Below are 22,363 nucleotides of genomic sequence, written 5' to 3' on the forward strand. Positions count from 1 at the left end.
AGACACTTAACTACGCCCCTTTTTTCTTTTTTTAAGTAAGCTCTATGCCCCCAAGATTAAGAGTCCCATGCTCTACCAGCCAGGTGCCCCGTTAATAGGAGGTTCTTAACACAAGAGAAACTTTTGAATTTTACTCTTGACTTTACTGTCAAGCTTCATAAAAATAGATACAACGTATTATAAAATTTTTTATCCTCCATGACACTTTGCACGCAATAAGGACTCAATACATATCTACTTAAACAAACCTGTATTTTTGTATTGTCCCCTTACGGTCAATTTGTCAATTCACATACTTCGTGATACCTATGTATGTTACTTATGGATGTCCAATGAGAAATCTAAGAATGAGCAAACCTGACCTCAGGGACTCAGGTCAGTCAGATAAAGAAACCAGAATCCTAAACAGGTCACCAGGAAAATAAATAAACACCATGAGGTAAGTATAGGCATGAATGTGCTACCAAGGCTCACTACATTAAACCAGTAAGTACTCACAGAGGCAAAGGTGCCAATCTGTTTGATATTCTGTTCATAGCTCTGTGAGCTGGTGGGACGGCCGGGGGTCCTTCTGGAGTACCAGAAAGTATAGTTGTACTGCAGGGGATGCTCTGCTGGTCCAGGGACAACAGCCTGTGAATTAAACAAGGTGTGTTAATCCGGGGCATTTTTCACATGATCTGAGACACAGAAAACATTTTACAGTGTCACCCATTACCACCTCCACAAAAAGGACACATCTTCAATTACCTGCAATATGCCCAAGATTCCACTTAGTGGTTAACTAACTCTTTAGTGGTTAACTGACTCTAAGTTCCTGTAACATTTTATCTGTGTTCTTATGGTGTTTGTAACTTTCTGTTTTCTATCTTAGGTATTTATGTTTATATCTTATCTCAGCCAAGTACTCCCAGGCCAAGTACTGCCTCCTCTATGACACTTTATCACTTACTGGCTAGTAACCTGGGCAAGCTGCCTCACCAGTTTGTGCCTCTGTTGCTTATCTGCAAAATGAAGAAAATAATAACAACCATATCATAGGGTTGCTGAGAGGATCAAATAAATTAATAAATGAAAAGTGCTTAGCACAGTGCCCGGAACATAGTAAGTGTTCGGCGTCAGCTACCATTATCACTGCTACTATTAAATGTAAGCCCCTTGATCCATAGTCTCACTCACTTTTGTGTTCTCTTAGCACCTACAATGCTTGTATCTGGATAGTCCTCAACCTCATGAGAGAAACAATTGTTTTGATATTTCAAAAAAGAAATCGATCCGGGACACCCGGGTGGCTCAGTCGGTTAAGCATCTGCCTTCGGCTCAAGTCATGATCCCAGGGTCCTGGGACTGAGTCCCACATCAGGCTCCTTGCTCAGTGGGGAGCCTGCTTCTCCCTCTGCCTGCCATTCCCCCTGCTTGCGCGCACTCTCTCTCCCTGACAAATAAATAAAACCTTAAAAAAAGAAAGAAAGAAATTGATCCATCAATCTCTCATTCTCTAAACTTTCTCCTTTCCAAGTAACTTTCAGCTTAGATTAATACTGACTAAAGAGTCTAAAATTTCAAGGGATGTGTAGGATTAAATACTCAGCAGCAGCTTATGAAGCAACAAATAGCCCTGTTAAACTCCAGGGTTCATCTCTTGTGCTGGGAGAATGCTGGAAAGCAAGGCAACATCTCAAGATCCCGTGGCAAGGGAAAATTTCTAACTCCCAACATGAACGCCAGTGATTCAACAATCTTTTTTTGAGAACAAAAGCAGATATTCCAGGGGCACCTGGGTGGCTCAGTCAGTTACGCATCTGACTCGATTTCGGCTCAGGTCATGATCCCAGGGTCCTGGGATCGAGTCCCACATTGGGCTCCATGCTCAGCGTGGAGCCTGTTCCTTCTCCCTCTGCTCCTCCCCCTGCTTCAGCACATGTGCATATGCATTCTCTCTCTTTCTAATAAATAAGTAAACCCTTAAAAAAAAAAAAAGCAGATATTCCAAAATAGGGTGCCATCAAGTTAATCCGGTATCTTTAACATAACAGAATCCACAAGATAACCAAGTCCCAAGTCCAAAGACAATTCTATCTATACAGCACAAAACTCACCTTCCTCTTACTGCTGCCCTGACTTTTGTCTCGTTCTGTTTTTTCCTTCTCACCATCTTTCTGTGTGCTGTTTTCTTCATTCTGATCATGGTCCCCACTGTCATCGTCTTTCAATCTGAATGGGAAGGCAAAACAATGTTAGGCCATGACCGAGCTGATTCTTGCTTACCTAACAAAGCCACCAGGTCAAATGAACTACCATATAACCAACCCTACTCAAAATACAGGCAAAGAGATGTACAAGAGATGAGGGAAGAGCAAGGGAGTGTAGAAACGCAGTTAGGAGGAATTCCAAAAAAAACACTGTCTTCCAGTTTTTTGACAGGCAAAGAAGCAAGAGGCAAACAGTTTAAGGGATTGTGTTTCTTTTTGCCAAAAATAATGCATCAATAATAAGAGTTTCTGGATTATATAAATGCTTTAGCATTTCAAATGAAGTTTAAAAACTTACTTATCTTTCTCGACACTTCTTCTAACCATCTCTCCTATCCTTCCCCACTGCCACTGCTTTAGCTCAGGCCCACTTCTCTGTCATCTCAGTTATCACAATAAATTCCTAAATGGTCTGATACAAATCATCTCCACTCTCTATCCATCCTCCACATAGCCACCAGCATCTTTCTAAATGAAAATCTGAGGGGCGGCTGGGTTGCACAGTCAGTTAAGCATCGGACTCTTGGTTTCAGCTCAGGCAGTGATCTCAGGCTCCTGATCTCAGGGTCATGAGGTTGAACCCTGTGTTGAGCCCCACGTCCAGCTTCACGCTTAGTGCAGAGTCTGCTTGAGACTGTCTCTCCCTCTGCCCCTCCCCTTGGCACTCGTGTGTGTGCGTGCGCTCGCTCTTTCTCTCTAAAATAAATCTTAAAAAAATAAACACAAACCTGATCATTTAACTTCCATTCTTAAAACCACCAACTGCCCCTTGCCTTTTGATACCCACCCTGCAGGATAAAGTACAATGAAATTTAAGATCCTCTAGAATCTGGTTCCTGCCTACTGATACCCTCTTTCCCTCCCCATCTCCTAAAGCAAACTATAGTTCTGCAGCTGTGCTATGTGCAAACACTACCCCTTAGCCTAAGGTGCCATTCTTCCCGTGTCTGCTTTTCCCTATTAAGTGGAGGGATCTCTTAGAACAGTCTTATTAATCTTTGTATCTCCAGCACCGAGGACAAGAAGATGTTGCCCTAACATGTTGCACAAGATGATGAATCAGTGTTAAATGAAAAGAAAAGAAATGACTGAAAGAAGGAATGAATGTCTTCTTGCCTGGTAAGACTGGTCAAATGTACAGTAGGTACTATCCTTCTAGAAGCAGTGAAACTACCCTAAGGCTTTCAGGTACATCTAAAGCTCACTGGATTCATACAAAAAGATAAACAGAAGGTGAATTCACAAAGATAATAAGAATGTCATTTAATTTAGAGCTGGACCATTAGCTTATCATAGATCTTCTCCAAAATCACCTTTGGCTCTAATGACTATCTAGTCAAATGGAATTAGGTAATCCTCAAGAAAGGTACTAGAAATGCTCAAATGATAACACAGATATTACCTTACATACCTACAGAAACATGTTGCAAAGCATTTTGCATTTTCTTTTGCCCGTGAATTTTCAGTGCCTAGCACATAAAAAGCACTCAATAAATATTAGAATGCACTAGCCATGTGTTTAGGTGCTTCTTCTGCTCATTTCACAGCCCTAGCTGTAGGATATATTCAGGTGTACCATGCCATAAATGACCCCATCCCCACTCTGGTCAAGGCATGACTATGAAGGGTACCTGAACAAAGGGCATTCCAGCCTGGCCAATAACTGATGCCCCATGGTCTTGCTCAAAATTATGAGTAGATTCCTTCCTTGGCTTTTTATCCAGGAGATGAAAGATCACACAGATTGAGGAGCTGGGGCAATCATATGGGTCCCCTATGAGAAAAGCCATGAGGGAAAGACAATGAACAAGAGCAAAGAAAGCCAGTAGGGAGAAAGGGAACGGAGCAGAGAAAGTAGATAGAAAAGTGGTTTTGTTTGTGATGCTGCCATCTCACTGACTTAGTTTGACCTCCCCAGACTTCTGGGAGAACATATCTGTGCTTAGGATATCCTTCCCCTTTATTAAACTTGAGTTGGTTTACTTTTCTAAAGGAGCCTGTAGAGCACCAAGTCCCACATTTACCAAGCCGCCTACTGTGTGTATCAGATGCTAGAGTGCCTGTCCCCAAGGACCTGATTGAGGGGATGAGGTACACATACTCAGGCCTCAGTTTGGTACAAAGGTCCTGCTCTGTATGTGCCAGTATCACCTCCTGCTTGGTCCCAACAAACTCCTTCCACTCTCGTGTTATCAACCTACTTGCAGTTTCCTTGATCTCACCCCTCTGTTATGCTCATCCTGTGGTCTCTTCTTGGAGAGCCCCTCCTCCCCTACTTAACTTGTCCTTTAGGACTCGGGCTGAGGGCCACTTTCTCTTAGAAATATTTCCTGGGGCGCCTGGGTGGCTCAGTCGTTAAGCGTCTGCCTTCGGCTCAGGTCATGATCCCAGGGTCCTGGGATCGAGCCCCGCATCGGGCTCCCTGCTCCGCGGGAAGCCTGCTTCTCCCTCTCCCACTCCCCCTGCTTGTGTTCCCTCTCTCTCTGTCAAAAAAATAAAATCTTTAAAAAAAAAAAAGATTTTATTTATTTATATGACAGAGACACAGCGAGAGAGGGAACACAAGCAGGGGGAGTGGGAGAGGGAGAAGCAGGCTTCCCGCGGAGCAGGGAGCCCGATGCGGGGCTCGATCCCAGGACCCTGGGATCATGACCTGAGCCGAAGGCAGACGCTTAACGACTGAGCCACCCAGGCGCCCCTAAATAAATAAAATCTTTTTTTTTTTTTAATAAAATCTTAAAAAAAAAAATTTTCCTAATCTCTCCCTAGGCTGGATCAGCTCCCCTCTTCTGAACCTCACCATATAAATGTTTGTACTTGTCTCAGCTGTAATGTCATGGCAATTTTCTGGCTCCTAATCAAAAATATCTCATGGTTTTTTATACTGAATAGGCTCAAGACAGCTCCTAATTCTCGTCTTAAGGGCACACCTCAGGACTCAAACCATTTCCCTTTTTTCTTACCTCCCAGCCTCCACTATATCCTCTGGGGTCCCTTCCCTTTAAATCTTGAAGAGGGGTAGTCACCCCACATCTCTCATTTTACCAGCCCCAAGAAAAACATAAGTTCCTTTCTTTGCTGCTAATCACGACTAGGAAACAGAAAAAGAATAGCAAAAGTAATTATATCTGAGAAGAAACAGTGCTACTGAGATCCCTGGACCACACTTCCCGATTCCCCTCAGAGATGGTAAAAGGAAATCCTAATGGACCTTCATCTTGTGTTATTTCTTGAGAGTGGAGCTAGCCAACTACCCTGCCCTCTAAGCCTATACTTAAGGCAAATCACTTGCATCCTATCATCCAGAGGCTACTCTTCTCAGCTTGAAGCTGGATTTGAGTCAGGATACAATCAGGACTAAAAATCAGAGCTCCATAGACTCAGGAGGGCAATTAGCATCTCTAGCGCTATCCAGACTGAGTGGCCCTAAGTCAGCTCATCAAACTTCTGCCCAGGTTTGTCCTCGTACTAACTAGACCAATTCCTTGTGGATAGGAACTTGGTCTAATTCATCTTTACATGTCCAGCATCAGACGGAGGCAGACAATAAACATGTTTAATGAATGTGCTTCTAAAATCAAAGCAATAGGGGTGCCTGGGTGGCTCAGTCGATTAAGTGTCTGCCTTCAGCTCAGGTCATGATCTCAGGGTCCTGGGATCTAGCCCCACACTGGGCTCCCTGCTCAGAGAGGAGTTTGCTTCTTCCTCTCCCCTCTGCCCCTCCCCCCTGCTTGTGTGCACTTTCTCTCTCTCAAATAAATAAAAACTTAAAAATCAAATCAAATCAAAGCCATACAAGGCAGAATAGGACGAGTGCCAAACAGGTGGCTCAGACAATACTTTAAGAAAGGGCCAAAAGCTAGCAAAGAGAGAAGAATGACAAAATCAAGTATGGCATCTAAATCTGGAAACTAATCAGTCTGGGACTGCAGAACAGTGAAAGCATCTTAGGGTTTTACATATCAACAGGATCAATGACAGTGGTAGCTAACTGAATTGACAGATGTGGGGGGTGGGGTGCAATTATAGTCCTAGGTTACACTCACAGAAGTTGAGCCCACACACTAGAGGAGGTTAGAGTTCTTCTTTAACCTGAGCTTATCAGATTAGACTACAGTACCTAGCTCCAGGCACTGGACTTTTAGGATGCTGGCAAACTGGCACCAGTCCTTAGGAACGATGTGAAGAAACTGGAAGCCAACACATAACAACGGTCTAAAAACTGCAGATTTTTGGGGCGCCGGGCTGGCTCAGTCAGAGGAGCTCTTGGTCTCGGGGTTGTGGGTTCGAGTCCCATCTGGGTGTAGAGATCACTTAAACAAATAAACTTCAAAACCAGGGGCAGGAGTGTGGTCTCTAATTGCTAATTTCAAATAAAGGAAAGCTTTGGTTTTTTTCCTGCATTGCTAGGAGATGGTAAAAAATTCTGACTCAGGGGCGCCTGGGTGGCTCAGTTGTTAAGTGTCTGCCTTCGGCTCAGGTCATGTGGGATCGAGCCCCATGTCGAGCTCCCTGCTCAGCAGGAAGCCTGCTTCTCCCTCTCCCACTCCCCCTGCTTGTGTTCCCTCTCTCACTGTATCTCTGTCAAATAAATTTAAAAAAACTTAAAAAATTGACTCAGTATAACGAATAATTAATAATTAGAACTAACTAAAAATGATCCAGGTTAGGGGCGCCTGGGTGGCTCAGTCGTTAAGCGTCTGCCTTCGGCTCAGGTCATGGTCCCAGGGTCCTGGGATCGAGCCCCACATCAGGCTCCCTGCTCAGCGGGAAGCCTGCTTCTCCCTCTCCCACTCCCCCTGCTTATGTTCCCTCTCTCGCTGTGTCTCTGTCAAATAAAAAAAATCTTTAAAAAAAAAATGATCCAGGTTAATTTTTGTCAAGAGGTACTTGAACCAAGGTTAAACAAACCTGGATTTGAATTCCGCCACATGGGCCTTCCTGTTTTTGTAGGCAAGTTACTTAACCTCAGAGGGCCTCATTTTCCTATCTGTGGAAGGAGGTGACATAATCCCCTTTGCAGTGTTGTTAGGAGTAGAAATAATATGTGAAAAGTATCAAGCCAAGATACCTACAGAAGCCATTACTACCATTCTTAAATTAGCTTCCTGCAGATCCCCAAATGATTTTGGCAGGACTGGGCTAGATAAACCATAAAGTGTCTTCCTAAGATGAAATTTTGATCTGTTCAATTTAGTGGAGGAAGGGGTATAGGGTTTGCAGAAAGCTCCACTGAGGGAGGACTTAGATCTGGAATTTGGTGCTGCAGAGATTTAAGATGAGGAGTACAAACGGGCCGGGGAGGGAGGGAGTGTGGCTGTTTGTACTGAGATGGGCTCAGCTCAGCAGCAGGCTGTTACCCAAGTCCCAGAGACTTCTGAGCAACCAGGAAACGTTCCCGAGGAGCTGCCTAGAGTGCTGGAATCCAGGACTCCTCAATTCGCCAATCAGCACTCACTGTATTGGAAAAAACCCAATTTCCCATCAGCAGTGGGTCACAACCTAAATAAACAGTGATGCCACTTTACATTTATTCCTCACTATGAGCAATTTACAAAGTACCTTTAAGCACTGTTGCACGTGATTTGATCCTTATCACAACACACCCGTGCAGCAGCAGGGCACTAACCACTAACGTGGTTTAGATAACAATGGCTGGGCAACTCTTCTACTGTCAAATAACTGGCAAACCGGTGGGTCTGGGTCTGGAAATCTAGCTCTCTGGAGATCAGACAGATTTACTAGACTATTAGAAGAGAGGGAAGAACATAATCTACCTCAAAATACAATCGCTAGAGGGAAACATGCAAACATACTCTGCATTTCTTTTCTGCATTTCCAACTCATGCTGGAACTAGGAACCAGATAGTGTAGACACGACGTGGACACGGGGGCAACGTCAAGTGTGCGCGCTGGGCAAGAAAACAGAGCAGCTCCCGGCGAGTGTGTTGGAAGGGAAAAGAGGGAGAAGGAAGGAAGGAGGAAGAAGCCTGAGGAAGACGAGGAGCATTCCGTAACTGAGCAGCCCCTAGGCCCAAGAGCCACATTACCTCACTGCATCTTCCCACCTCTCCGACCCGGGCTGCTCCCATCCCCACTCTGCAGAAGAGAACACTGACTCAGAGAGGCGAGGCGCCCTGCCCAGGCTAGAGAGTGCGTGTGGAAAGCCGGATTCAGAGGCAGGGCAGCCAGGCTGCGGAAACACCCAAACCGCCGCGGTCTCCGCCCCTCCACGCCGCTGGCCACCCGCACCCACCGGGGCGGGGCGTCCAAAAATCTCCTTCCGGGCGTCACGGCCGCCTCCTCCCCGGGACCCCGCGCTTCGCCCGCGGTCCGTACGTCCCCGGCGTCTCCGAGACCCCTGCATCACGCCCCCCCAGCCCCCTCTTCTTCCCCGCCGGCCGCCTGGGCCCGCGAGGCCCGCAGCCCAAGCCCGGGAGGGAGGACGGCGCCGGGGAGTTTCGCCGCCGCCAGCCCCGCTGGGGGCGGGCGCGGGGAACGGTTGGGGGAAGGGGCCCCGTGGGGCGGCCACGCGCCACTCACGCGTCGAACTTGTTGTTCATCCTCTCACCGCCGCCGTCGCCACTGCCTCACGGAGTGACTTCCGCTCCGCCGGGTCTCCCCCCAGCTTAGGGCCCGGCTACTTCCGGCTGCGCATGGCGCAGCGGAACTTCTGCGCCCTACCCCCGTGTCGGGCGGGTATCCCGGGACGCCCGCTCTGGGCGGCTGCGCGGAGGCGCGGGGCTCGGCGGACGTGCGGGTCGCCGTCTTTGCGCCGCCCGGGTTCCTGTCCCGTGTTGGAGGGGGCGCCCCGACCCCCTCCCGCGGCGGTTCGGAGAAAGAGGCCGAGCCGCGTCGCTGACCGTGCGGGCCCTGGACACTGCTCGGTACCAGTCCCGACTCCACCCCCAGAGGGGCTGCAAGATCCTGGACTCTGTTTTAACCTCCCCGAGGCTGTTTGCTCTTGGGTACTGGCCATACTGTATATGACCGTACCTGCCTCTTCGGGTTGCGGTGTGGATCGAACGGGATCATCAGTGTCAGGCGCTAGACAGTCGCCCGAAATTAGTATTGTAAATTTTTGCTTACTTGCGCCCGGAGCTAAAGAGCTCATCTCGGCCCTTTGAGGCAGTCAGAGAAGTTGAGAGACTCACCGCGGGTGACAAAGCTAGTGGGAAGCTTTCAGGAACCGCAGATGGGCCCACAATCATCAAAGTGCCTCACGGATCTACGTGTCTTGCTCCAAGCAGCGCGCACATAAACTGGAGTTAATGAAGTGAACCTGCTGGTGATTGAGCCTCAAAGTCAGCAACCCTGTACTTGGGGGAGGGGGTTATTTCCGGGGTCCTCTCCCCTCCCTCAACAACGTCCTATTGTCGGGTCTTATGTGGCACTTTCACACTTTTGAATCACTTTCACCTGCACCTTTGATCCTTTGATGAGGGTAGATAGGAACTGAAATCTGTACCCCTATTTACGATGAAGAAACAGAGGCTGGAAGCCGGGGGGGGGGGGGGGGGGGGGATTGTTGCACAAATGACTTGCTCAAGTTGTCTTGTCACCAACAGAACTCAGGCCCCAGCTGGACTCTCAAAGCAGGGCCTTGCCTCTCTCCCAGGAAGACCTCAGCTGGCCATCTTGTTTCCTAAGTGGGGCCAAAGGAGGCTGGTCAGGGTCTCCTCTCAGAAGGCAAAGCCCAGCGGTTCCCAGTTACCTCCCAGCCTCTCTGCCTAGCTCTTCCTTGTCTTAAGCATCCTTTGCGACCAGCGCAAATGCCCTGGCCTTTGAGAAGAGAAGGAAGAGGGGTCTGTTTTCCAGGCCATAGAACCTTTCTTAGAGTGTCTAAAATTGGGTTGGGAATTCTGGACTCCAAACTTTATTTAGCCACCAGTGTTCTGGGAAGCCCTTCTTAATCTGGGCCCCAATTTGCCCATCTGAAACATGGGGGAATAGTGACTCTTGCTTGTCCATGATGACGTGAGGAGCTCTTAACTCATGGAATCTTTTGTGATCAATGACAAAAAATGCATATGAATGCAAAGGTCACTGGTGCCCGTGAGTGTTGGGTGCCTATAGCGCCCAGAAGGCGGGGGAGGGAGATACCAGCTGGGGTGGGCTGCTGCCATTCTTTCGAGAGAACAGTGCCTGCTACATTCCACGTCTCTCTTGACCTCCCTCCTTTAGGAGCCTGTGGGGATCTTGTAAAAAAGAAAGGAGGCCCAGGCCTGGAGGGATGGGACCTTGCCTAGTTGGGGACATCATACAAGACAGAGTCCTTAGGGCTTCAGAAATGAGGGGAGTAAGGGGTGCCTGGGTGGCTCAGTTAAGCATCTATCTGCCTTTGGCTCAGGTCATGATCTCCGCTGGGTCCTGGGATTGAGCCCTGAGTCGGGCTCCCTGCTCTGCTTCTCCCTCTTCCTTTCCCCTTCGCTCGTGCTCTATCTCTCTATGTCTCTCAAATGAATAAATAAAATCTTAAAAAAAAAGAAATGATGGGAGTTGCTAATGCTTTGCTGAAGTGAGGGGATTGCCGGGACTAGCTAGCCAGTGCCACGTGGATGTTGACCCCAAGAGCACACCCTGCCCACAGCCATTCTCAACCACTCCGGGACTCCAGCTCCGTCTCTTTATTTCCCATGCTTTTCTCCGGGCCATTGGCTCATATGGCCCTGAGGGGCACTTCCCAAAGAGCACATCATGACCTCAGCCACTGAAGAACACAGCCGATAAGACTCCACGTGTCTAGCAGCAGTTGGTGGTCGGTTGGCTCAGTCAGGTGGGGGCAGGTAGGAGCGGGGGTCTCCGGAGAATGGCAGGGCAGGCACCTGGTTGTAGTGGGCCATGAGGAAGATGCCAGCAGTGCCGCAGACAAAAAGCGAGAGCATGGCCAAGAAGCAGACACGGTCCAGCACGCGGCCCACCAAGAACCACTCCTCACTCCCCTGGGGGTGGGAGGCAGGGTGTGGGATGACCAGCAGTGACACCAAGGCTGCCCTGGATCACTGTGCCATCCGTGGCCATCCAGCAGGCCTCTATCCTCCATGGCCTTGGGCCCTTCACACCTACTTCCAGGCCTTAGCCTGGCTTCTGCCGTAGTCCCCTGGCCCCGATGTCCCAGTTCCACTTTTTTCCATCCCATCGCCCTACCGTGGCCACCCTGCCCATCTTGCCCCCGTCTCGGGTCCAAGTCCCTCCCTGGGCACTCAGTCCCCCTTACACTCTCAAAGTGATTCTGCTGGTGCCGGGCGAGGGCAATCAGGTTGCAGGCTTCCACACAGGCCTGGATGGCCGGGGCGGCCTGCTTTAGGCTGCCGCACACCTCCTGGCTCTGCCCTGGCTCCGGGCCTTTCTCTGGGGAGACAGGGTAAGGTTTGGGAATAGAGTGGAGAAGAAATAGTCTGAGAAGGTCATCTCTCCTGAGCCACCCTAGCTTCTCTCTCCCTACCCCAGACACTTACCAACACTCATCTGCTGTGCCTGGTGCTCTGGCTGACAGGTAGCCCTCCCCGTCTGGAGTCCCTGGGGAGGAGTATCCCCAGTGTCATCCCCCACCCCCACCCCCCGGCCTCACCTAGCTTCTCCAGCGCTGCCCTCACCAGCCCATTGTGCTGCCGCTGCCGGAAGAGAAGTTCACTGCGAGGCAGGCCGAGAACAACCTCCTCCCCAGCTGTGAGCGACCATCCTGTGGGGGAGCCATTCTGCAGTGGGTGCTGGGTGTCTTGCACAGCTACTGGGGCCAGTGGGCGAATGTGCATCCGCAACAGCTGGGGCAAGAGCCGTAGGAACACCTGGAGAGAGGATTTTCTGGTGGGCTTCGCTTAGTAGCCAGCAGACCTGGGCGTGTGGGCGGCCAGGCTGGGCTTCAGAGCAAAAGGTGAAGGTTGGCACGGAGGGCTTAAGCCCCTGGGAGCCCAGAGGCAGCACACGAGGGTCAGTGGCTTGACCCTGGAATAGCTCGGCTGTTCTGTACCAGACACTGAGCCTAGGTCCTCCAACTTGTGTGCATGTCAGCATCACCAGGACACTTGCTACCCAGGTTCCTGGGCCCCACCCCCCTTGTTCTGGCCCAGGATGCCTGAGGTGGGCCTGAGGATCTGCATTTGCAACAAGGGTCCTAGCTGCCTGCTGCGGGTGGGCTGCAGATCACACAGACTCCCCAGCCAGACTGCCTGGGCAGAATCTTGCTTCTGCTTCCTCACCAGGCTACCTTGGGTAAGCTAATGAATCTCTCTGTGCCTCAGCGTCCTCACTTGCAAAATGGAGATGGGACTAATACCCACCTCCTAGGAGTTCTATGATGATCAAATGCGTTCGGATGCATAATACACCTGCCACATAGTAAGCACTCAGCATTATATTAATTCATTGGGCACATGCTTCAAGATACACACAGGGTAGGTTTGCCGCTGAATGTGGCAGGTGAGTAGGGAAGGGGAAGGGGGTGGAGAGGACTGGACAGGAGGATGCTGGAGTGGACAGGGAGGGGCCTTGCCTTTCGGACCCTGCGAGCCATGGAGTGTGTGTGGGGGGGACCGCAAAGACACGTTGAGCACGACCACGGCATTCACGACAATGAGGATGGTCACCACCAGGAGAAAGGTGAGGTACCTGTTGGGGTTGGGTGGGCAGGAGGCGGGGCTGGCCCTTTGGCACTTCATCTCCAGATGCACCCCCACCCTTAGCAGCCGATTCCCCCAGATTCCTCAGGGTGAGGAGTTGGCCTTGAGGGTGGTGGGGGTGGGAGCGGCAGGAGGGTAGTGCCCCGAGTTCCGGGGAAGGGCGGGGAGGAGCTGGGCGGTAGGCATGAGGGCCAGCCTTACTTGCTGATTAGTGGCACTGCCTGGGACGTCTCGGGCACCTTCTTGGCCACGAGGAAGAGGAAGACAGTCTGGGCCAGGAGCACGTTGATGGCGACGGTACACTTTTGGCCCCCCGCTGCCCATAACCAAGAGGCCTTCAGAGCAGATCTCAACTTTCCTACCGTGGGGCACCTCCCTCACCGCACAAGGAGCCCAGTGGCCCTGGTCCCCGGGACAGGTGGTCCTGTGTGTGGCGCCTCAACCCTGTGCCCTCCCAGCTAGTCCCTGTGCTGCCGCCTGGGGCCGGGGCTCCCCTCCCACAGGCTCCAGGTACCCTTGGCCGGAAGGAAGTAGATGAGGATGGCGACCGAGGAGATGAGGACACAGGGCACAATGATGTTGATGACATAGAAGAGGGGCTTGCGCTGGATGAGCAGGTAGAAGACAACCTTCTGGTGGCCCGCCTCCTCAGCGGGTGCCGCCACATCCAGCAGCATCTTGGCCGGCCGGTGCCGGATGGCCCACTCCCCATTCTCTGTGGGCAGCAGGCCAGGGTGGGTGCAGGGAGTGCAGCCCCGGTCACCTAACTGCAGGGCGGCTGGCGTGGGCCCAAAGGAGCACCATCCAGGGAGCCTGGATACCTGGTCCCCGCCCCCCCCAAACTGGAGATATTAGCATGGGGAAAAGAGAACCGTGCTGGGCTTTTAAAGATATATGTTTTATGGTTTACTGTGGTTTTCATCTTGAGTTACATGGGAGGGGCTGAGCTTGCTCTGGCCCTGCCCTGGAGGCCACGTCCAGCAGGGGTCCTGGGAGGAGGTTACCTGTGAAGGCCTCGGGGTCGATGAAAATCCATTCGATAGTCTGACCATCTTCCTGGCTGAGCTGCAGATTGATCTCATTGGTGCTGTAGGTCTGGGACCTGGGAGATGGGGAGGGAAGGGGGAGACATTTGAGTGTGTGTAGACCCACGTCTGAGGTCACACAGATGATCCTCTGAGGGCAACTGTGGGCAGTATTGCCTCAAAAAAGTGCAGCCAGGAATTTGCGAGTTCTCCACAGAACCCTGGCCACGATTTGGGGGGTGGGAAGGGGACTTGGGCTCCATGGGGGTCAGGGAAGTTTTGGGGAAGGGCCACGAAGCTGCAGCTCAGTGCCCTCACCAGATGTTAAGAGCCCAGGGCCACTCCGTTCCTCCCTTCCACTGCCTCCAGAGCAGGAGGGGCCAATGGTTAGAAGACAGAAACGGCCGTCTGTCCCTGTCTGGTCTGTTTGTTAAGGAGGGTCTCTTTGTAAAAAGACCGCTCTTCTAAATTGTGGGAAAACCCTCACACAGACCTCCTTTCCCCCATTTCCAGATGAGGAGACTGAGACAGCCTCCACCTCTCCACGGGGTGTGGGGAGACACTCGTGCATGCCTTCTTGCCCACCCACCCCGATCATTAATTCCTCCCTTGGGGCACAGGCAGGGAAACTGAGGCAGGGAAGGAGGATGAGTGGGGGGACTGCGGCTTAGCAGGGAGGGACGTGGGCATCTCTGGGTGTCTGGGCCTGAGACGGGCACAGAGGGCCCCCGAGAGCCGGGGTCGGACCCCTGGCGAGAAGCCTCGCGTCCCCCACCCAGCCAGGCTCCTCTTAGGGCAGCTCTCTAAATCTCCCCGGGCCCCCCCAGTAAATGGCCTCACTGGAAGACGAGGGAGCAGTTCTGCCAGTCAAAGGGGAAGTAGGTGACAGAGACCGGGCAGGAGGAGCGGAAGATGGCGGGTGGCAGCCAGTAGACGCATCCGTCAGGAGACACCAGCACGTTGCAGTAGAGGGCCACCTCGAACACGCCGTCCACGCTGCACACAGGCCAGGCCCTGAGGCTGGGGCTTCCCGTCCCCGGCAGCCCCGGCTCGCCCGAGTCCCGCACCCCAGGCCAGCCCTCGCCCTGCGTGGATGGGGCCTGGGGACAGCAGCCCTTCGCGGGGTCCACTACCTCCCCGCCGGAGGGCTTCCTCCGCCCCATCCCCTCCTCCCCAGGGCCTGGTCACAGTGGTACTAACAACCCTTCAGCTCTTTCAAAGTGCTGGAGGCGCCCCCGAGGGCAGCGCTTCATGCCTGTTGACACCTGAGAGCTTCGAGGGAGGGCAGTAGCCCACCAGACGACCCAACCCAGAGGAGATGGAGCGGGCCGAGAATCAGGCCTGCCGGCCCGGCCCTCCCCTCAGCAGCACCTGCTCCGGCCAGTATTCCCTGGTCTGCAACTTCCGTTCGCCTGTCCCTTTCCCCAGAGCCCCCTCATCGTACCGGGCCCTACCCTTATGTCCTTTTGTTCCCCCCCCCCCCCCGCCGCCTGCACCCCTCCTCACTTGTTCTCCAGCACGACATCCGGCCGCCACACCATGGTGGACGGCACTCTCAGCACCCACAGGCCTTCGTAGTCTTGTGGGTCCCAGCGCAGGCGATAATCACACCACTGCTGCGGGGGGGGGGGGGTGGCCAGGCCGAGTCACCCCCCCCCCACCCCCAGGAATAGGAGCCTAGCCCAGGTGGGTCAGAGGAGGCAGGGAGGGGGCGGGGGAAGGCAGGCAGCTCTAAGGGCCTTGGGACCCGAGGGTGGGGGCCCTGATAGAAAAGGACTGCAGGGTGGCCTCTTACCATCTCTATCCAGACATTGGTGGTGAGGGCCTCCTCTCGCTCATTCTAAGGGTGCAGAACAGAAGGCTGAACCCCCATCACTTGCCCTCTCCAGATGTTAGTCCCTATAGGCCCCCGTTGGGTGCTATAGGACGGCAGCCTCTTGGGCAGCCCTCGTGGGAGATTTCCAGCTCCCCAGCCTCCCACCTGTGGAGCCCTTCCCCCGCCTGGCTGCTAGAGCCAACCCCTGCCTCTCCCCAGCAGGTCCCAGGGGCCAGGTACACTGGGCCTCTGTCTCCCCCACTGTCCTATAGGCCTGTGGCTCACCAGGGAGATGAGGTTGGTGAGGGTGAGCTTCAGGCTGACGTTGACCACGTCCGAATCACGCTCAGCGGGCCTCAGGTGGGGGTTGTAGTTGTGCATCAGGTCCCCGAGCAGACGCTCCTCCTGGTTCCGGCCCTCGGCTCCTGCAACAGACAATACTGAGCCTGGGTACAGGGGCTTTGGGGCAGAGAGAGGGGAGGCCACAAGAAGGTGTGATGTGGAGAAGTAGGGCGCTGGGCGTGGGGACAGGCTTCAATAACCCTCCGGACCCTCTGTCCCCTGAGGCCTTGGATCTCTGCTCCAGGCCTCCCCAGGCCCCGATCCCCTGTGTCCACACCCAAGCAGACAGCCAGCAGGAGGAGCGGCAGCCCCGGGCCCTTGAGCATGGTGCCGCAGCTCTCTACAGTGACGGGTGGGACAACAGCTCCCCAGCTCAGGGTAGAGAGATGTAGACTCTGGGTCTCATGTAACAGCCCATGCTCCCAGCCCAGCCAGGCCAGCCCAGCCCCACCAGCTGTCTGAGCACAGCACTGTCAGCTGTTCCAAGATGGACAAAATGCCAGGCTCAGGTTACCTGGGCTGGGGAGGGGACAGAGGGGCCCCATCTGCCCCAACAGAGACAGCCCGACCTCCATCCCCATTCTCTGATACCGCTGCCCAGCCCCTGTTCCTTCTGTCGCGGGAGCTGAAGGCACAGCCAGGGACAGAAGATGTGGGAGGGAGGCAGAGTGTGAGGGAGGCCCTGAATTGGGCTCTCTCCTTCTCCTTCCTCCAGGGGGTCAGGATTTGGGGAGGTATGGAGGCATGTTCTATACCCGAGTTTCTCTGTGACATGGTTGAGGACCACAAACCTGTCCCACCAGCTTAACATCTTCATGGGTTACTCCACTGGGCCAAGACACTGGAGGCAAAGCCTATGAGAGATGCACTATGTTCCACAGGCTTTGATACCTTAATGCAAATTAGGGTGCCAGTTCAGGGTCCTCCTAGGCTCTGAGGCATGGGGCATGGGCCTGGTAAGCTTTGAAGGAAGGAGGGCTGAAGAAAAAGAAAAAAAAAAAAAAGAAGAAGATCTGGAATTTGGGGCTCTTGGGAACAGAAGGACCTCTGAAAAGGGGCTCCTCAGTGTGGCCTCTTTATTTCTTAAATTATCTACAAACTTGAGTGCCTGGGTGGCTCAATCGGTTAAGCATCTGCCTTTCGCTCAGGTCATGATCTCAGGGTCCGGAGATCAAATCCCGCATCTGGCTCCCTGCTCAGCGGGGAGTCTGCTTCTCCCTCTGCCCCTCCCCCCCACAACTTGCACGCACTCTCTCTCTCTCTTTTGCAAAAATAAGTAAATACAATCTTATTTTTTTTTAAGATTTTATTTATTTGTCAGAGAGAGAGCACAAGAGCACAAGCAGGGGGAGAAGCAGGCAGAGGGAGAAACAGGCTCCCCACTGAGCAGGGAACCCGATGTGGGACTCGATCCCAGGACCCTGGGATCGTGACTTGAGCCCAAGGCAGACGCTTAACCGACTGAGCCACCCAGGCGTCCCAGTAAATGAAATCTTAAAAAAAAAATTATCCACAAACTTAGGGAGTCCCCAGCATGTGGCAGGCCCCAGGCCAGGCGGGCAGCGGGTGATTGCCAGGGAAGCAGGGGTAAGCCTGAGTGGCTCACAGTAAGTCACTGTTCAGTAGGACAGGCAGATAAGATCAAGGTTGTGGCCCCCAGAAAGTCAGATGAGGGGACCCAGAAGGGCCAGAAAACACACTCCATCCACTCTGTAGTTTGAGGTCAGGGGAAGGGTGGGGCTGAGAACCTGTTGCCAGCTGGGGCCATGGGCTCAGGCTACCTGTCTTTTGACCATTTATTCCAAGCAGACAGGTCAGGATGTCCCAGTAAGTTTGCAAGACAAAAAAATGCAGGTTCCCATAAGTGCTTACCCACCCTTGGGCATCCTGGGGGACAGGGTAGTGGAGGCATCCATCTGAGGGCTGGAGGAAAAGCGCCATTTGAGGACGTGTCCCCCTCCCCCCAAACAAATGATGTCTGCAGCATTTCAGTGTGTTTCAGTAAGCTGGAAGTCAGCCTGCTCCCTGTCCTTGGAGATCCGTGTGAGGTTGGCTCAGACCCCAGCCCTCCACAGCCCCAAGTCCCTCCTGTCTGTCTTCACCAGAACTTTGGGGTCAGGGGGACAGCAGTGGTGGCACCTGCCTTCCCCGGTCATCTACTTCTGTCCTTGCGTTCAATCCTGCTCCAGGCCCCACTCCCAAGCATAGCTCTTCCCACCGAGCATCTAGGTGTGTAGCCCCCTTTCTCAAAGTTTACAAAGCCAGCTCCCCAGTTTGCCCTTTTGGTGCTCTCCAGAGCAGTACCTCTCCCCCTCTCTAGTCCCCTCCAAGACCACACTTTGGCAAGCCCATTAATGGCTCCTGCTAAATAATGGACCGCCTATTCACCCCCAACTCCACCGCCCCAGGCAATGGTGGTCTGGCCGATGCTCCGCATTTCTGACTTTCCCTTTCCGCTTCTCTACAAGTGTCTGGGTGGGAAAAGGAAGGTTGTGGAGCGTGACTTCCCTCTGGTATGAATTACGGCACCTCCCCATGTATGAAGAGATTTCAACTCCTCTTTTTCCCCCTTCGCTCCTGCTGTGGGAGAGAGGCGACGTCTCCTTGGTGTTCTCAGGAGGGTGGGTCACCCGAGGAGGGGTGGCCCTGCCCTGGAGGGGCTAAAGGGGGCGGTGTGGAGCCATTAAGAGAAAATCTTCTGCAGACTTCATTTGTGTTTAACGGCTACTCTTCTGGAGGTTGGAAAAGTGGAACATTCATTTCCCAGGCTTCCTTGCAGATAAGGCTGCCCATGTGATAACATCTTGACCTGTGGGATGTCTACAGAAGTCAGCTGAAGGGCTTCAAGAGAGAGCCTTTGCTTCCTGATGAGAGGGCTCAGAATGACTGGCTCCTTTCCTGCCTTAAACACAGATGTGAAGTGCGGATCTGTGGCAGTCAGCTTGCTAAGGAGGGAGGGCTGGGCAGAGAGCCCAGAGCCTGGGTCTCTAATAGCTTTGTGGGACAGCTGAGCCAATGTGGCGACCGCTGCCTCTCGGTCTTATTACGCAACAAAGAGGAAGCCTTACTGGTTTGCAGTCAAATGCTCTACCCCTGAGCTATACCCCCAACCTTACTGGTTTGAACCACGGTTCTTTGGGTTTCTGTCCCTTGCAGCCCAGTGCATCCCTCACAGATTCATCACTTTTTTTTAAAAAAGATTTTATTTATTTATTTGACAGAGAGAGAGATAGAGAGAGCAGGAACACAAGCAGGGGGAGTGGGAGAGGGAGAAGCAGGCTTCCCGCTGAGCAGGGAGCCCGATGCGGGGCTCGATCCCAGGACCCTGGGATCATGACCTGAGCCGAAGGCAGACACTTAACGACTGAGCCACCCAGGCGCCCCGATTCATCACTTTTTGAAGGAGGGTGAGTAGCCCTGATGGCCTGGGGAGAGTGCGTAGGGACACCCTGTAGCTTCACAGGAAGCTGGCCCCTTGTGGGTGTGACTTCCCGGGGAGAGTTCCACGTCACCCAGACTGGGGACCAGCGCTGACAGCACCCTGGGGCTGCAGTGCTGGAGGAATGTGTGCTGTTGGGGGTCCTGCTGGGACCTTGGGAAACTGTGCATGGGGAACTCTTGGTTGGGTGTGGCATTTTGGGGTTGTCTTCTTGGGGAAAGTTCACGGCCACCTGAGCAGGGCCTGACACCAGAGGATTCAGCTGGAGGTTGCCAACAGTGCCATCATGTGGCAGAGAGAAGCAAGGACAGCGGCTGAGGGATCTGATTCAGGGCCTCTCTTGGTGCTGGAGATGGGGACCCTCTCATAGAGGATGATTGCAGGGAGGTCCTGGACTTCCTGCTCATCCCATGGGTGTAAGTCCAAGCTCCTTTCCCTATTCAGAGGGAAAAAAATGTAAAGATCTGTACCTCGAATCTGTGCACGGTTCATATTGGAAGTCAGAAGTAACTAGGGGGTCAGTTTTGCCCTTAAGAGGTTTGTCTTTGTCTGGGCACTGGGTTCCCCGGTGGCAGTGGGCCCAACTTCTAGTACAAATGAATAAAAGTTTTTATAGTCAAGTAAAAAGAAAAGAGGTTTGTCTTTTGTTCATTTCCATTGAAAGACTAAAAATCTCACCTTTTGTATACCTGAGCTAATGAGGTCACCAATTCCCTCTGAGGGAAATGGGTTGAGCTGTGAAAACCTTAAGTGTGTACGTCAAGGGGGAGAATAATTGGGTCCTCTGTGTTTGCTCCCATGTGCCCTCAGACCCCCTGCCAGCCTCGGACGCAGGAGACCACAGGCCCACGACTGAGGAATGAGTTAAATAACCACCCTTAAGTTTGCAGGACATGAACCATAAGAGACTCTTAATCACAGGACACAAACTGAAGGTTGCTGGGGGGAAGGGGGGTGGAGGGATGGGGTAACTGGGTGATGGACACTGGGGAGGGCATGTGTTGTAATGAGCACTGGGTATTATATAAGACTGATGAATCACAGACCTGTACCCCTGAAACAAATAATATATTATATGTTAATTAATTGAATTTAAATAAATTTTAAAAATTGCAGGATATGTGTAAAGACCTTTATGCCAACTAGCACATTCGATTTTCACAACACCTCACAAACGGGACTTACACATTTGGTTGATGAGAAAACAGAACCTAAGAGATGACAGTGGTTCGACCCAGATCACCCTCTGGTGTAACAAAGCACCCCAAAACTTTGTCTCTTAAAGCAACAAACATGTGCTATCCCACGCAGTTTCTGAGGGTCAGGAATCCAGGAGCAGCTTAGCTGGGTGGCTCTGGCTCAAGAACTCATGGGGCTGCACCCAAGATGTTGACCAGGGTCATGATCTCATCTGAAGGCCCCACCGGGGCTGGAGGATCTGCTTCCAAGCTCACTCATGGGGCTGCAGGCAGAGGGCTTCCGGTCCTTGCCAGGTGGGCCTCTCCACAGGACTGCTCCCCATGCCAGCTGGCTTCCCCAAAGTGAGAGATCCAGCTGAAAGCAAGAGCGATGGAGCGGGGTCCAGGGAGGTGCTGCAATGTCTTATAGAGCCTAATCTCAAAAGCAACACACTGTCACTTTTGCCTCATTCTAAAATTGTCAGTCACACAGACCAAACCTGGTGCGGTGTGGGAATGGGCTACACAGGGTGTGAATACCAGGAGGTGGGGATTGCTGGGGCCATCTTGGAGGTAGGCTACCATGTCTCCCAACATCTGCGGCCTCGGCCTTTGGCCCTTCAGATAGAATTGTTGGGGGCTCCCTTTGGGGTACAGTTGTCAAATTTAGCAAATAAAAATACAGGATGCTGGGGTACCTGGGTGGCTCAGTCGGTTGAGCATCTTCATTTCAGCTCAGGTCATGATCTCAGGGTTGTGAGATTGAGCCCCCATTGGGCTCTGTGCTGGGTGTGGAGACTGCTTAAGATGTTTCTCTGCCCCGCCCCCCCCAAACAAAACAAAACAGGATGCCCAGTTAAGTTTGAATTTCAGATAAACAATGAATAATTTGTTAGTAAAAGTATGTCCCAAATATTGTATGGGAACCCTACTTTGGGGAGGAGACTAGTTGCCCAAGAGGGGACACTCCTTGGGGGAGGGCTGAGTTCTGGGGCTCTAGGATTGCTCACGTGACCTGAGATTGAGAAGCTCACCTTTGGTCTTTGTGGGTGTTGAGCCTGGCCCTTCCACCCCAGGAAGGTCATGGCTTCCCCGAGGGACCCAGACAGAGTCACCAAGGCAGAAAGTGCTGGGGAAGGCCATTTTGCAACCCTGGTGCTCCCACCCCTGCTGAAAGCCTCTTTCCTTAAGAGGGAGGTTTCCCCACTTCAACCCCAGGTGGGGCCTCAGAAGCCCAAGGCTGAGGGGTTGTTGAGAGGAGGGTGGCTGGAGGAACAGGAAAGTGGGGGCACAGGATCCCACCCGCTCTACCCCCACCTAGGGGAGAGGAGGCTAGAAGAGGCCTCTGCCTTTCTGACTCCTCACAAAGGGGTCCCAGCCTGAGTGGCATCCTTCCTGGCCCCTGAGCCAGCCCCCTTTCCTCCCCAAATTGTCCTGCTCTGCAACCCCAGCCGATGTCCACTCTCAGACCTCCTCGGTGGTTCCTGTCTTTAGCTGCAGAGGACCTGCGGGTGAGGAGCGGGGCTTCCCCCTTCCTTAATCGCAGGAATCCTGCCCCAGCCTTGCAGGACCAGCTGGACTCAAGCCTCAGGGCCAGAAGTTGGTCTCCCCAGGAGGGGCTTGTCCTCTCTCAGACATCCCTGTCCACGCTGCCCCCCCCCCCCCCCCCCCCCCCCCCCCCCCCCCCCCCCC

General features: G+C 52.8%; 2 protein-coding genes across 4 annotated transcripts in view; both read right to left on the reverse strand.

The window, feature by feature from the left end:
- EIF4E2 (eukaryotic translation initiation factor 4E family member 2) overlaps positions 1-8,897 on the reverse strand; it is a 31,376-nt gene extending 22,479 nt beyond the window's left edge. For 2 of the 3 annotated variants that reach the window (XM_032398988.1, XM_032398867.1), the window contains exons 1-3: positions 8,796-8,877; positions 2,100-2,214; positions 499-633 (exon numbers count right to left, since the gene is read on the reverse strand). In XM_032398988.1, the coding sequence (XP_032254879.1) occupies positions 499-633; positions 2,100-2,214; positions 8,796-8,815 (270 nt within the window). In that variant the 5' untranslated portion in view covers positions 8,816-8,877. Of the gene's footprint in view, positions 1-498; positions 634-2,099; positions 2,215-8,795 lie in introns of all 3 variants that reach the window. The other variant, XM_032398934.1, reaches the window with a different exon arrangement.
- A 2,123-nt stretch (positions 8,898-11,020) lies between these two features.
- CHRNG (cholinergic receptor nicotinic gamma subunit) lies at positions 11,021-16,380 on the reverse strand. Its single transcript, XM_032413225.1, is given in 13 exon segments — positions 11,021-11,194; positions 11,470-11,603; positions 11,824-12,040; positions 12,745-12,780; positions 12,782-12,860; positions 13,073-13,187; positions 13,386-13,586; positions 13,876-13,973; positions 14,737-14,892; positions 15,403-15,512; positions 15,692-15,736; positions 15,998-16,137; positions 16,332-16,380. Coding segments are annotated over 13 exon segments (1,554 nt in total).
- Positions 16,381-22,363: the final 5,983 nt, after the last annotated feature.

Source organism: Phoca vitulina, unplaced genomic scaffold (genome assembly GCF_004348235.1).
Source record: "Phoca vitulina isolate PV1807 unplaced genomic scaffold, GSC_HSeal_1.0 scaffold1, whole genome shotgun sequence".
Lineage (NCBI taxonomy): Eukaryota > Metazoa > Chordata > Mammalia > Carnivora > Phocidae > Phoca > Phoca vitulina.